This window comes from Nerophis lumbriciformis, linkage group LG39 (genome assembly GCF_033978685.3).
Source record: "Nerophis lumbriciformis linkage group LG39, RoL_Nlum_v2.1, whole genome shotgun sequence".
NCBI lineage: Eukaryota > Metazoa > Chordata > Actinopteri > Syngnathiformes > Syngnathidae > Nerophis > Nerophis lumbriciformis.
The window spans coordinates 5,919,980-5,936,779 of record NC_084586.2 but is presented as its reverse complement, the minus strand read 5'-3'; the positions used below and the strand labels follow the sequence as shown (position 1 = coordinate 5,936,779).

The following is a 16,800-nucleotide window of genomic DNA, read 5'->3' as shown; positions in this document are numbered from 1 at the left end:
GTTGAAGGTGTGCTGGAAAATGCGGAACAGAAATAGGGATCAGCAGAAAAGTGGAATGTATTATTTAAATCTGTGCGTTGGAAAACACGGACCGGAGTTTTTTTAAACTGGATCTGGATTCGTCATTTTCCCATGCCTTGCCGATACACATTTTTTGGCAAATATCGGCGGCCGATCCGATCCAAATATCGGATCGGGACATCCCTAATATATATATATATATATATATATATATATATATATATATATATATATATATATATATTACACTAGGGCTGCAACTAACGATTAATTTGATAATCGAGTAATCTGTCGATTATTACTTCGATTAACGGTGGCAGAGGGGTTAGTGCATCTGCCTCACAATACGAAGGTCCTGAGTAGTCTTGGGTTCAATCCCGGGCTCGGGATCTTTTTGTGTGGAGTTTGCATGTTCTCCCCGTGACTGCGTGGGTTCCCTCCGGGTACTCCGGCTTCCTCCCACCTCCAAAGACATGCACCTGGGGATAAGTTGATTGGCAACACTAAATTGGCCCTAGTGTGTGGATGTGAGTGTGAATGTTGTCTGTCTATCTGTGTTGGCCCTGCGATGAGGTGGCGACTTGTCCAGGGTGTACCCCGCCTTCCGCCCGATTGTAGCTGAGATAGGCTCCAGCGCACCCCGCGACCCCAAAGGGAATAAGCGGTAGAAAATGGATGGATATATATATATATATATATATATATATATTACACTAGGGCTGCAACTAACGATTAATTTGATAATCGAGTAATCTGTCGATTATTACTTCGATTAATCGATTAATAATCGGATAAAAGAGACAAACTACATTTTTATCCTTTCCAATATTTTATTGGAAAAAAACAGCATACTGGCACCATACTTATTTTGATTATTGTTTCTCAGCTGTTTGTACATGTTGCAGTTTATAAATAAAGGTTTAAAAAAATAAATCAAATAAAAAAAGCCTCTGCGCATGCGCATAGCATAGATCCAACTAATCGATGACTAAATTAATCGCCAGCTATTTTATAATGGATTTTAATCGATTTAATTGATTAGTTTTTGCAGCCCTAATATATATACACACACACACACACACACACACACACACACGGGTACATTCCATTAGTATTTTTAACTAATTTGTAACTAATTACTTTTTTCAAGTCATCTTCCCAACACTGCTTATTGGACTGACATGTCCTATCCAACAACATTGCAGGCTGGCACGGGGCAGAGAGAAGATGATGTCATCGCCAGGTCGAACTACATCATCGTGAAGGTGAGCGCGTCATTTTGGCGGAGCAATAAAACACTGACGTTGCAACAAAAGGCTTCTTATATCGTTCTCGCTCCGTCGGACCGCTCAATAGCCTGCGGGTTGCCCCGAATATGTGATGCACGTTTATGGCTCCCTTCAGAAATATTATCCCCCGAATGACCTCGTTAGACCGGGCGGACAGCGGAGCACGCCGTTTGTGGTCAATATGCTAATGAGGTCAAGCTGTGGCGAGTGACTAAAGACCGGTGATTGTCGGGCTGGGAGGAGCACTAAAAAAAATGTATCCTGATTAGTGCATGAATTGGGATGGAAACATATTTTTAAAATGCGTATAAATACAGTGGTACTTCAAGTTTAATTGGTTCTCCGGATTAGCTTGAAAAACTTGTAATGTAAAATTAGTTAAAATCAAATTACCTGGTGCTGGGCCCTCGCAAAAAAGCACAATTTTAACATGTAACGTGCCTTTTACAAAGAAAAACTTACTTTTAGATAATAACTATCTTATGAAAACAATACAATATAATGCACAACAAATAACTACAGTAATTTATTGAATTCACGTAATAGTAATTTACAGTACATTGGAGAGTGGACTTCTACGGCATCTGCTTTTCCGTCAAACACACCATCAGCAGCTTCTCTATATTTTCATGGATAAAAGGAGAATGTGTAGGGGAAAACAGGAAAAGCTATACTTATCGTAAAGGACGTATTTAAAAACAAACACAACAAAATAAATAAACGACCAATCACATCTGTGCCCTCCGTGGTAACTTAAAAGGCATTTATAATGATTTTAATCTACATTTAAAACACTTTCTAGTAGTCTAAGTCAGGGGTTCTAAACCTTTAGGAACTCGGTGCCCAACTTTTCCATTACAGAGGGGCCCGAGACCCACTCAAATATTAACACTGAATTAGTAATCTTACTCTTGATTTGAATTGCATTTAATAATGATATCTAATCTACTTACAGTTTACAACCTTGTCAATTGATATGAAAGTGTGTGTTAATCACAAAGATTGTAATCAAGGCTTAGGTCTGGCTGATTACAAAAATAAATATACTGCAAAAGAAAGGCCTCATAAAAACTAGCGAAAATTCAACTTACATGAATACATTGTAATATAATAAATAATAAGAATAAATGTTTCTTAACTAGACTGTCAACAAAATTAAAATGCAAACGAAAATACAGCTTCACCACTTTAGTCATCATTTTTGCGCCCCGGCCCTGTAGTTTAGAAACGCTGGTCTAGATTAAAGGTATTGGATATATGTTTTAGTGTAAACGTTGCATAGATTTTGCTCCACAGTCACATGAATTGTTCATAAATTCTTTTTTGAGTCTGTCTGCAAGATGTTTGTTGTGGAAGCGTTCCCAGATTGCAAATGAAACCAAGCCCAACCCTCTCAAAAAGTATGATTTTATCTTCGGAAAATGTACACGATGTATAGATATCTTGACATCGTCACCACTAAATTAACATCATAAACATGATATAGATTCACCCGGCCACAACACTGGGTATACCGGCACACTCTGTGATCGATTCAGAGAGAGCATTAAAAAAATGCTGCTTTTAGCAGCATTTATGTCACTGCAAGTCGGTTTTATTATACGAAAACAATACTTTTTTTGTGTGTTTCTTCATAACCTGAAGCAGAAGGGGAGGACCTAAGAGCTTGACTTAATGTCCAAATGATTACATCCACTTCACTGGACATACTTTGTTGAAATTGGTAACTGTGTCTCAGACCAACTGGTTACGAACTCCTATTCGTCACCTTGAGAACCTCTCACTGAAACCTACTAATCAGGATAGAAATCTCGGGGTAATAATTGAACTTTGTAAGAACTTTGTAACTTTGTATTGAACACAGACTTGAACTTTAACAGCTACATAAAGTCAATAACATCAGCAGCTTTTTGCCACCTGCAAAACATTGCCGAAATCCGAGGGAGAATGTCTAAACCAGACTTCGAAAGACAAATCCATCCCTTGGTCTCCAGCAGGTTAGAATCCTGTAGTGGCCTTCTCACTGGGCACTCTAAACGAGCTGTAAATCAGCTGCAGTACATCCAGAACGCTGCTGCTCGAGTCCTGACTAGAACCACCAGGAAATACGACCATATTAGTCCAGTGCTCAGGTCCCTGCACTGGCTTCCTGTTTCTCAGAGAGCAGACTTTAAAACAGATCTCCTTGTGCACAAGTCCTTTCATGGTCCTGTGCCAAAGTACATCTCTGACACGTTAGAGACATGTGAACCATCTCGAGCTCGGAGAACCTCAGGGAGTGGTCTCCTGCTGGTGTCTGGAGTCAGGACCAAACATGCCTTTCAGTTTTATATGCTCATAAAATCTGGAATAGTCTTCCTGACGAGGTAAAGTGACGTTGGCGATGTTCAAATCCATCATGGAAACACTTTTATTTAATTGTGCACTTGATTTTAATTTGAATTATAATCGTTGTTATGGTCTTTTTATCTTACGTTTTTAATTGGAATTATGATTATTTTTATGATTATTTTATTTTTAATATTGCCTTCTTGTAATTTTCTGTACGAATTGTGCTCTCTAAATAAACTTGCCTTGCCTGTGCCGCCACAACGTAGCCAGACTGCAAAACTGCATAAACTGTGCTAGCTCAGACCCAAATCCTTAACCCTTATGATTTGACACGTTGGCATTGTTTAAAGTGGCCATTTTATGATAGTTTTTCCTACGTTTAAAACACTTCCTTGTGGTCTACAGAACATTTAATGGTGGTTCTTTGGTCAAAATGTTGCATAGATTATGTTTTACAGATTATTTTCAAGCCGCTTTTTGACCGTCTCTTCAAAATGCGCCGTTTTGTAGACGGCGTTATTTACGTGCCTCCACTTTGACAGCGGAGTCTACTGACAGATATATGTTCGAACTATACATTATTTTGTTTTAGAAAAGGCAAAAGCAAAGGATGTTTGTGCATGCACGAGCCAGTCTGCCCCACAACAACAAGATAGACAAAAAGGAGTCTATTGACTACAATGGCGGACTCGCGCAAAGCTTTTCACATAAATGTAGGGATGTCCGATAATGGCTTTTTGCCGATATTCCGATATTGTCCAACTCTTTAGTTACTGATACCGATATCAACCCATACCGATATCAACCGATATATACAGTCGTGGAATTAACACATTATTATGCCTAATTTGGACAACCAGATATGGTGAAGATAAGGTCCTTTTTAAAAAATAAAATAAAATAAGATAAATAAATTGAAAACATTTTCTTGAATAAAAAAAAAAAGTAAAACAATATAAAAACAGTTACATATAAACTAGTAATTAATGAAAATGAGTAAAATTAACTGTTAAAGGTTAGTACTATTAGTGGACCAGCAGCACGCATAATCATGTGTGCTTACGGACTGTATCCCTTGCAGACTGTATTGATATATTTGATATATAATGTAGGAACCAGAAACATTAATAACAGAAAGAAACAACCCTTTTGTGTGAATGAGTGTAGGAGGGAGGTTTTTTGGGTTGGTGCACTAATTGTAAGTGTATCTTGTGTGTTTTATGTTGATTTAATAAAAAAAAACAATACTGATAATTTCCGATATTACATTTTAACGCATTTATCATCCCTACTTAAAAGTATACCATATATGGAGACATCCATCACACTTGGGAAAACATTACAAATTATGCAAATTCCAAACGGCTCATTTGGGGGAAGTATGAAAGAAGCTTGTTATATTATATTTTTTCCTGACCCCAGACTGACGCCCTGTTCTGTCACTCTGTACAATATTGAACGTGTCTGTGCTGCAAAAGTAATTTAATTGTACTTTAAATGCAATGACAAAACAGTGCTATCCTAAATATCTCCACCACGCCTCTGCGGTTTGGTTACACATTTTTGGGACTTATGCAGATCCCAACCCAGCAGGCATAAGACATTGATACAACGTTGATTATACACACATGTCCTTTAAAGCTGACTTCTAAACAACGCTGTAAAATAATTTGTATTTGTAAATTGAGACAACGTTGAATCCTTGTTATAGGTTGGGAAACGACCAAAATTCAATGGGAAACGACCAAAATTCAATGGTCAAATCAATGTCACAACCAGACATTGAATAAATATCGTCAAAAAGCATGTTGTTTCAACGTTATATTTGGGTTGGAGAATATTGGTTGGGAAATGACCAAAATTCAATGGTCAAATCAACGTCAGAACCCAACATTGATTGAACGTCGACAAAGAGTATGTTGTTTCAACGTTGTATTTGTGTTGTAAAATATTGGTCGGGAAATGACCAAAATTCAATGGTCAAATCAACGTCAGAACACAACATTCATTAAATGTCGTCAAAAAGCATGTTGTTTCAATGTTGTATTTGTGTTGTAGAATATTGGTCGGGAAATGACCAAAATTCAATGGTCAAATCAACGTCAGAACACAACATTGATTCAAAGTCGTCAAAAAGCATGTTGTTTCAACTTTGTATTTGTATTGTAAAATATTGGTTGGGAAATGACCAAAATTCAATGGTCAAATCAATGTCAGAACCCAACATTGATTGAACGTCGACAAAGAGTATGTTGTTTCAACGTTGTATTTGTGTTGTAAAATATTGGTTGGGAAATGACCAAAATTCAATGGTCAAATCAACGTCAGAAAACAACATTGATTAAATGTCGTCAAAAAGCATGTTGTTTCAACGTTGTATTTGTGTTGTAGAATATTGGTTGGGAAATGACCAAAATTGAATGGTCAAATCAACGTCAGAACCCAACATTGATTAAACGTTGTCAAAAAGCATGTTGTTTCAACGTTGTATTTGTATTGTAGAATATTGGTTGGGAAATGACCAAAATTCAATGGTCAAATCAACGTCAGAACCCAACATTGATTGAACGTCGACAAAGAGTATGTTGTTTCAACGTTGTATTTGTGTTGTAAAATATTGGTCGGGAAATGACCAAAATTCAATGGTCAAATCAACGTCAGAACACAACATTCATTAAATGTCGTCAAAAAGCATGTTGTTTCAATGTTGTATTTGTGTTGTAGAATATTGGTCGGGAAATGACCAAAATTCAATGGTCAAATCAACGTCAGAACACAACATTGATTCAAAGTCGTCAAAAAGCATGTTGTTTCAATTTTGTATTTGTATTGTAGAATATTGGTTGGGAAATGACCAAAATTCAATGGTCAAATCAATGTCAGAACCCAACATTGATTGAACGTCGACAAAGAGTATTTTGTTTCAACGTTGTATTTGTGTTGTAAAATATTGGTCGGGAAATGACCAAAATTCAATGGTCAAATCAACGTCAGAACACAACATTAATTAAATGTCGTCAAAAAGCATGTTGTTTCAATGTTGTATTTGTGTTGTAGTATATTGGTTGGGAAATGACCAAAATTGAATGGTCAAATCAACGTCAGAACCCAACATTGATTAAACGTTGTCAAAAAGCATGTTGTTTCAACGTTGTATTTGTGTTGTAAAAATATTGGTTGGGAAATGACCAAAATTCAATGGTCAAATTATCATCAGAACCCAACATTGATTAAACGTCGTCAAAAAGCATGCTGTTTCAACGTTGTATTTGTATTGTAGAATATTGGTTGGGAAATGACCAAAATTCAATGGTCAAATCAATGTCAGAACCCAACATTGATTGAACGTCGACAAAGAGTATTTTGTTTCAACGTTGTATTTGTGTTGTAAAATATTGGTCGGGAAATGACCAAAATTCAATGGTCAAATCAACGTCAGAACCCAACATTGATTAAACGTTGTCAAAAAGCATGTTTTTTTCAATGTAGCTTTGAGTTGCTCAACTTCAGGACCTAATTCAACGACTTCTCAACGTTGTTGCAATGTATTGCGCCTGCTGGGAAATACACAGGTACCAAGTTGGTTTCGCATGATAGTTCCTCCTAACGCAAGCATATAACATTGGGACATTTATAAGTCAGCGAAGACTCAACTCATTGAGGGTTCCCTTTTAAGCTTGTTCCCAGAGGTGTGCGTAGAGTGGGGTTTAAATGTGGAGGAGTGAGCCAGGACATTGTAGTACAATAAAAGTCTGGCATGTAAATTTTCAGGAACGATCACGTTGTCTAAACCAGTGTTTTTCAACCACTAGTGTGCCGTGAGATATATGGTGTGCCGCGAGAGATGATGTAATTTCACCTATTTGGGTTAAACATATTTGCAAACTAGTAATTATAATCCGCAAATGTGCCGTTGTTGATTGTCGGTGCTGTCTCGAGCTCGGCAGAGTGACCATGTACTGTAATACTCGACGACAGCGGGAGGCAGTGTGCAGGTAAAAGGGTATCTAATGCTTGAACCAAAAATCAACAAAAGGTAAGGGCCGCTAAGAAAAGGCATTGACGCTTAGGGAAGGCTATGCAAAACAAAACTAAAAGTAAACAAAAACAGAATGCTGGACGACAGCAAAGACTTACAGCGTGTAAAGCAGACACATATTTGCCAACCTTGAGACCTCCGAATTCGGGAGATGGCACTTATTTTTTCCAATCATTTTGGAACTTGCAAGCGTACTCGTCGTCGCCATGTCTCTTCTTCGTTCTTCTGCTTCGTCTCTGTTATGTTTTTGGACATTACTACTTGCCGTAGTTTTGAAGCAATACATGATCGGAATCCGGATGTTGTGTGTCAGTGTATTAACGTGCCGGCTGGAAAGCTGAGAAATAGCTCCGTGCCTGCCTACTTTATGGGTTATAGATAAACCTATGTATAACAGAGACATATATAATAGTCTCCTTTTCAGGTGAGAGAGGTCGCTAAAGGCAGTGCCTTTAAGACACGCCCCCAATATTGTTGTCCGGGTGGAAATCGGGAGAAATTCGGGAGAATGGTTGCCCCGGGAGATTTTTGGGAGGGGCACTGAAATTCGGGAGTCTCCCGGGAAAATCGGGGGGTTGGCAAGTATGAGCAGACGGGGTTCACAAAGTACATCCGAACATGACATGACAATCGACAAGTGTCCACACAAAGAAGGACAGCGACAACTTAAATAGTCTTGATTAGAGATGTCCGAAAATATCGGCCTGCCGATATTATCAGCCGATAAATGCTTTAAAATGTAATATCGGAAATTATCGGTATTGTTTTTTTTTGTTATCGGTATCGTTTTTTTTTTTAATTAGGGCCCGCATGGCCCATTGTAAAAGGAATCCCGAAGGGAGTCCTTTTACAATGGGACAGAGGACCCTATTGAATTTGTAAGGTTTTATTATTATTCTTTCTTATTCCGCAGCTTTGCGCGGTACTTTGACCCTCTTAACATGCTTCAAAACTCACCAAATTTGACGCACACATAAATAAACTCGAACAAAACTCTTTGGTGAAAATACCAAACCCCAAAACTCAAAATTGCGCTCTAGCGCCCCCTACAAAGTAAACTTTTTCTAACTCCCAGTACGAATGTCGTAGAGACATGAAACAAAAACCTCTATGTAGGTCTCACTTAGACTTAAATTGTATTAATTTATTTCCTCGGCCAAAAATCTACAGGAAGTTTGCTATTCCCCCTTCAACACTAAATTTTAGTAAAATCAGTCACTTTTGCCTCTTTGAGCTGTAATTTGACCCCCTTAACATGCTTCAAAACTCACCGAACTGAACGCCCACATCAAGACTGGCAGAAATTGCGATCTAATAAAAAAACCTAACCCCAAATCTCAAAATTGCGCTCTAGCGCAATTTTTGAACAAAACGCAGAAAAAACTGCTCCTCGGAAGAAAAAAATGACAAAACTGCCTGTAACTCCCACTGGGAAGGTCGGAGAGACATGAAACCTCTATGTAGGTCTCACTTAGACCTACATTTCATAAATTGACAACCCCCAGCAAAAATCAACAGGAAGTTTGCTATTCCCCCTTCAACACAACATTTTTGTAAAAACCGGTCACCTTCCTTCAAAAACTATCTCCTCTGAGCACGTTTGTCGTTTCGGCTTCAAACTAACACAGGAGAGAGATTGAACCCTTGTGATTAAAACTACAGAAGCGCGTTTTAATAACTGCTCCGGTTTTGATTTTATGAGCCTTCAAAGAACCGCTGCGCTGATGCTGCTGCGCTGCTGTTTTTTTAAGATGGCTGCTTAAAAGCAGGAAGCACCAACGTGCCCACACAATGCAGACAAGATAGGCACACTAGACAAAAGTATTGGGACACTTGGGACTAAAACTTGATAAAAGTATTTGGACACTTAGGACTAGCACCTGCCAAGTACGCGGGCCCGACCAATGCTCAATTATTATTTTTTAATTAAATCAACATAAAAAACACAAGATACACTTACAATTAGTGCACCAACCCAAAAAACCTCCCTCCCCCATTTACACTCATTCACACAAAAGGGTTGTTTCTTTCTGTTATTAATATTCTGGTTCCTACATTATATATCAATATATATCAATACAGTCTGCAAGGGATACAGTCCGTAAGCACACATGATTGTGCGTGCTGCTGGTCCACTAATAGTACTAACCTTTAACAGTTAATTTGACTAATTTTCATTCATTACTAGTTTCTATGTAACTGTTTTTATATTGTTTTACTTTCTTTTTTATTCAAGAAAATGTCTGTAATTTATGTATCTTATTTTATTATTATTTTAAAAAAAGGACCTTATCTTCACCATACCTGGTTGTCCAAATTAGGCATAATAATGTGTTAATTCCACGACTGTACATATCGTATCGGTTGATATTGGTATTGGTAATTAAGAGTTGGACAATATCGGATATCGGCAAAAAAGCCATTTCCGGACATCCCTAGTAGGAATGTCCGATAATGGCTTTTTGCCGATATCCGATATTGTCCAACTCTTAAATTACCGATACCGATATATGCAGTCGTGGAATTAACACACTATTATGCCTAGTTTGGACAACCAGGTATGGTGAAGATAAGGTACTTTAAAAAAAATTAATACAATAAGATATATTGATTGAAAACATTTTCTTGAATAAAAAAGAAAGTAAAACAATATAAAACCAGTTACTTAGAAACTAGTAATTAATGAAAATGAGTATAATTAACTGTTAAAGGTTAGTACTATTAGTGGACCAGCAGCACGCACAATCATGTGTGCTTACGGACTGTATCCCTTGCAGACTGTATTGATATATATTGATATATAATGTAGGAACCAGAATATTAATAACAGAAAGAAACAACCCTTTTGTGTGAATGAGTGTAAATGGGGGAGGGAGGTTTTTTGGGTTGGTGCACTAATTGTAAGTGTATCTTGTGTTTTTTATGTTGATTTAATTTAAAAAAAAAAAGAAAAGGCAGGCCGATATTATCGGACATCTCCAAACCCTAGTCTTGATTTTCTTGAATAAAAAAAAGTAAAACAATATAAAAACAGTTACATAGAAACTAGTAATTAATGAAAATTAGTCAAATTAACTGTTAAAGGTTAGTACTACTAGTGGACCAGCAGCACGCACAATCATGTGTGCTTACGGACTGTATCCCTTGCAGACTGTATTGATATATATTGATATATAATGTAGGAACCAGAATATTAATAACAGAAAGAAACAACCCTTTTGTGTGAATGAGTGTGAATGGAGGAGGGAGGTTTTTTGGGTTGGTGCACTAATTGTAAGTGTATCTTGTGTTTTTTATGTTGATTTAATTTAAAAAAAAAAAAAAAAAGGCAGGCCGATATTATCGGACATCTCCAAACCCTAGTCTTGATTTTCTTGAATAAAAAAAAGTAAAACAATATAAAAACAGTTACATAGAAACTAGTAATTAATGAAAATTAGTCAAATTAACTGTTAAAGGTTAGTACTATTAGTGGACCAGCAGCACGCACAATCATGTGTGCTTACGGACTGTATCCCTTGCAGACTGTATTGATATATATTGATATATAATGTAGGAACCACAATATTAATAACAGAAAGAAACAACCCTTTTGTGTGAATGAGTGTGAATGGAGGAGGGAGGTTTTTTGGGTTGGTGCACTAATTGTAAGTGTATCTTGTGTTTTTTATGTTGATTTAATGGAAAAAAAAAAAAGGCAGGCCGATATTATCGGACATCTCCAAACCCTAGTCTTGATTTTCTTGAATAAAAAAAAGTAAAACAATATAAAACCAGTTACTTAGAAACTAGTAATGAATGAAAATGAGTAAAATTAACTGTTAAAGGTTAGTACTATTAGTGGACCAGCAGCACGCACAATCATGTGTGCTTACGGACTGTATCCCTTGCAGACTGTATTGATATATATTGATATATAATGTAGGAACCACAATATTAATAACAGAAAGAAACAACCCTTTTGTGTGAATGAGTGTGAATGGAGGAGGGAGGTTTTTTGGGTTGGTGCACTAATTGTAAGTGTATCTTGTGTTTTTTATGTTGATTTAATTTTAAAAAAATCGGCAGGCCGATATTATCGGACATCTCCAAACCCTAGTCTTGATTTTCTTGAATAAAAAAAAGTAAAACAATATAAAAACAGTTACATAGAAACTAGTAATTAATGAAAATGAGTCAAATTAACTGTTAAAGGTTAGTACTATTAGTGGACCAGCAGCACGCACAATCATGTGTGCTTACGGACTGTATCCCTTGCAGACTGTATTGATATATATTGATATATAATGTAGGAACCAGAATATTAATAACAGAAAGAAACAACCCTTTTGTGTGAATGAGTGTGAATGGGGGAGGAAGGTTTTTTGGGTTGGTGCACTAATTGTAAGTGTATCTTGTGTTTTTTATGTTGATTTAATTTTTTTTTTAAAAAGGCAGGCCGATATTATCGGACATCTCCAAACCCTAGTCTTGATTTTCTTGAATAAAAAAAAGTAAAACAATATAAAAACAGTTACATAGAAACTAGTAATTAATGAAAATGAGTCAAATTAACTGTTAAAGGTTAGTACTATTAGTGGACCAGCAGCACGCACAATCATGTGTGCTTACGGACTGTATCCCTTGCAGACTGTATTGATATATATTGATATATAATGTAGGAACCAGAATATTAATAACAGAAAGAAACAACCCTTTTGTGTGAATGAGTGTAAATGGGGGAGGGAGGTTTTTGGGTTGGTGCACTAATTGTAAGTGTATCTTGTGTTTTTTATGTTGATTTAATTAAAAAAAAAAAAAGGCAGGCCGATATTATCGGACATCTCCAAACCCTAGTCTTGATTTTCTTGAATAAAAAAAAGTAAAACAATATAAAAACAGTTACATAGAAACTAGTAATTAATGAAAATTAGTCAAATTAACTGTTAAAGGTTAGTACTACTAGTGGACCAGCAGCACGCACAATCATGTGTGCTTACGGACTGTATCCCTTGCAGACTGTATTGATATATATTGATATATAATGTAGGAACCACAATATTAATAACAGAAAGAAACAACCCTTTTGTGTGAATGAGTGTGAATGGGGGAGGGAGGTTTTTTGGGTTGGTGCACTAATTGTAAGTGTATCTTGTGTTTTTTATGTTGATTTAATTAAAAAAAAAAAAAAAAAGGCAGGCCGATATTATCGGACATCTCCAAACCCTAGTCTTGATTTTCTTGAATAAAAAAAAGTAAAACAATATAAAAACAGTTACATAGAAACTAGTAATTAATGAAAATTAGTCAAATTAACTGTTAAAGGTTAGTACTACTAGTGGACCAGCAGCACGCACAATCATGTGTGCTTACGGACTGTATCCCTTGCAGACTGTATTGATATATATTGATATATAATGTAGGAACCACAATATTAATTAAAGCTGCAAGCAGCGTTGTTCGGGCCCGCGTATTTGGCAGGTGCTAGTCCTAAGTGTCCCAATACTTTTGTCTACTTGTAGTCTGAAGTGTCCCAAGACTTTTGTCTAGTGTACCTACCTTGTCTGCATTGTGTGGGCACGTTGGTGCTTCCTGCTTTTAAGCAGCCATCTTAAAAAAACAGCATTGCAGCAGCATCAGCGCAGCGGGTCTTTGAAGGGTCATAAAATCAAAACCGGAGCAGTTAATTAAAAAGCGCTTCTGTTGTTGTAATCACAAGGGTTCAATGTCTCTCCTGTGTTAGTTTGAAGGCGAAACGACAAACGCGCTCAGACGAGTTCGTTTTTGAAGGAAGGTGACTGGTTTTTACAAAAAATTTGTTTTGAAGGGGGAATAGCAAACTTCCTGTTGATTTTTGCTGGGGGTAGTCAATTTATGAAATGTAGGTCTAAGTGAGACCTACGGAGAGGTTTTTGTTTCATGTCTCTCCGACCTTCCCAGTGGGAGTAACAGGCAGTTTTGTAATTTTTTTCTTCCGAGGAGCAGTTTTTTATCAGTTTTATTCAAAAATTGCTGTAGAGGGCAATTTTTAAATTTGGGGTTAGGTTTTTTATTAGATCGCAATTTTTGCCAGTCCTGATGTGTGTTCAGTTCGGTGAGTTTTGAAGCGTGTTAAGGGGGTCAAATTACAGCTCAAAGTGGCAAAAGTGACTATTTTTAGTACTTTTTTGTCTTGAAGGGGGAATTGCCAACTTCCTGTTGATTTTTGCCCGAGCATATACAATTATGAAAGGTAGGTGTAAGTCAGACCTACATAGAGGTTTTTGTTTCATGTCTCTCCGACCTTCCTAGTGGGAGTTACAGGCAGTCTAGTTTTGTTTTCTTCCTAGGGGGCGCTAGAGCGCAATTTTTATTTTTGGCGTTTGGTTTTTTTATCAAAAGGCAATTTTCGCAGGTCCTGATGTGTGGGTCAAATTTGGTGAGTTTTGAAGCATGCTAAGTGGGTCAAATTAGTGTTCAAAGAGGCGGCGGTAGAATAAAGAAAGAATAAAGAATAATAAAACGTTACAAATTCAATAGGTCCTTATGTCCCATTGCAAAAGGACTCCCTGTGGGAGTCCTTTTGCAATGGGCCATTGCGGGCCCTAATAACAGAAAGAAACAACCCTTTTTTGTGAATGAGTGTGAATGAGTGTAAATGGGGGAGGGAGGTTTTTTGGGTTGGTGCACTAATTGTAAGTGTATCTTGTGTTTTTTATGTTGATTTAATTAAAAAAAAAAAAAAAGGCAGGCCGATATTATCGGACATCTCCAAACCCTAGTCTTGATTGCTAAAATCAAAGCGGGTGCGTTCAAGGAAGACATGAAACTGCTGCAGGAAAATACCAACATAACAGGAGAAGTCACCAAAATAGCAGCGCAAGACAAGAACTAAAACACTACACACAGTGCCGGCCCAAGCCTCCATGGGGCCCTAAGCAAAATTTGATTTTGGGGCCCTCTATTTCTGCCAATAATATATAAATAATATATAAACTCATTGCGGCTCTGGCAGTGTTGTTTACATTATCCTATTGTCAGCCTGGCATGTCTTTACAAATGACATGTCATTTATAAAGATATGGGGGTGGCCCAGTTAAGAACATAAATAATACCAATGAATGAACGAATGATGTCCAGAGTGCCACATATGGTTCCTAATCTTAAAATGTAGAAAACATTCAGCTACAAGAGTGGCCTGGGGTTGAACAGTCCAAGTGATAAAGCTTTGTATTTACAGTAAAAGTGTCATCTTGTCTCATCAGTCTTGTACATATTAGTCTTTAATTACTAGTTTATATTTTTAGTTAATTGTTCATATTTAATGTTTACTTTGTACAAAGAGAGCGCAGTCTACTGAAGTTAAATTCCATGTGTGTTAAACATAACTGGACAATAAAGCTGATTCTGATTCACTTTATTATTTTTGGTAACAAAAACCTGAAACAGCAATGTGCAAAAATGTTGACCTAAAATTGTGTTTTTGTACAATAATATATCTTTGATCATTTAGAAATCATCAGTCAGACTCGTACATGCAAAAAATAAAAAATAATAATTTTTTGTTAATTGCTTTTGGGGGCCCCCTGGTGGCCACGGGGCCCTAAGCAAGCGCTTAGTACGCTTATGCGTTGGGCCGGCTCTGACTACACACAGGAAAACACACAAAAAACCTCCAAATAAGTCACGGTGCGATGTGACAGGACAAGCTATTATGATGCATGCTTGGTTATGGTTTGGAATTCATATCCAACACTTGTGAGAACGACTTTTTTTTTATCGTCAATATCATTCATTTTTTAATATCTGTGTGCCTCCGGATGAAAAAAAAAATGTGCCTTGGCTCAAAAAAGGTCAAAAAACACTGTTGTAAACTCATGTCAAATATTTTTTTAAACACATCTTTGTGCCCCGAGGACGGCATCGCCCTTTAATTGATGATTGGCAGCAGCTGCTCAATAATTAGTACGAGTAGAGCATCGTCACGTGACTCTCTCTCTCTCTCTCCCTCTCTCTCTCATGATTCTCCTCCTCTCCCTCATCGTCTTCTTCTTCTTCATCTTGGTGCGGGGGGCTGCGCACGGCGTTACCGCGAGGTGGCGGCTCTCTGGGCGGACACTTCCTAACCCAGCGCTCGGGATTTCTTTTTTTCTTTTTTCCTCCTCCTAGATTTTTTTTTTTTTTTGCTTCTTCATTTTTGTGGCTCTTTTAGGTTCCGCGGACGACAAATGCGCGCACCCCGCCAGTCCCGGTCCGGGTGGGCAGAGAGACAGCCGTGATGGGACGCCGGACGCGCGGAGGCTGCCCGACTCCTGCCGCCCTGCTCCTGCTGCTCCTCCTCGGCGCCTCGACCCCCGCCGCGGCCGCGCACGCCAGAGGTAAGAGCTGCGTGCGTGTGAGAAGTTGCGTGTGGAAGTTGTGCAGAAGGGCGACACGCCGCGCGACCGTCGTGTTCGCCGTCAATCAACACGTCTGGTCATCAGAAGGTCACGGGTGCGAGTGCGCGTGTGCGCGCGTGTCTAATCACTCCTGACGAGCAGCTTGTTGCTTCCACCGCTTTCTACCAATCACTCTATAAAAAGTGCTCACCTCAGGCCACTTGATTAGGCACACCGCTTTTGCCTGCTTTTCAATCAATCAATCAATGTTTATTTATATAGCCCTAAATCACAAGTGTCTCAAAGGGCTGCACAAGCCACAACGACATCCTCGGTATAGCCCACATAAGGGCAAGGAAAAACTCACCCCAGTGGGACGTCGATGTGAATGACTATGAGAAACCTTGGAGAGGACCGCATATGTGGGTAACCCCCCCCCCCCCCTCTAGGGAGACCGAATGCAATGGATGTCGAGTGGGTTTAACATAATATTGTGAGAGTCCAGTCCATAGTGGATCCAGCATAACAGTAAGAGTCCAGTCCACAGTGGGGTCAGCAGGAAACCATCCCGAGCGGAGACGGGTCAGCAGCGCAGAGATGTTCCCAACCGATATACAGGCGAGCGGTCCACCCCGGGTCCCGACCCCGCACAGCCAGCACCCCATCCATGGCCACCGGATCTGTGTGTCTCCCCTTCCACAAGAGATAGGGGAGAGCAGAGGAGAAAAGAAAAGAAACGGCAGATCAACTGGTCTAAAAAAAAGGGGGGCTATTCAAAGGCTAG

General features: G+C 38.3%; 1 protein-coding gene across 1 annotated transcript in view; it reads left to right on the top strand.

The window, feature by feature from the left end:
- Positions 1-16,800, top strand: part of LOC133577912 (netrin receptor UNC5D-like) — a 771,105-nt gene that overhangs the window by 34,801 nt on the left and 719,504 nt on the right. The window contains exons 2-3 of the mRNA XM_061932037.1: positions 1,227-1,286; positions 15,851-16,016. Coding sequence (XP_061788021.1) covers positions 1,227-1,286; positions 15,851-16,016 — 226 coding nt within the window. The remainder of the gene's footprint in view (positions 1-1,226; positions 1,287-15,850; positions 16,017-16,800) is intronic.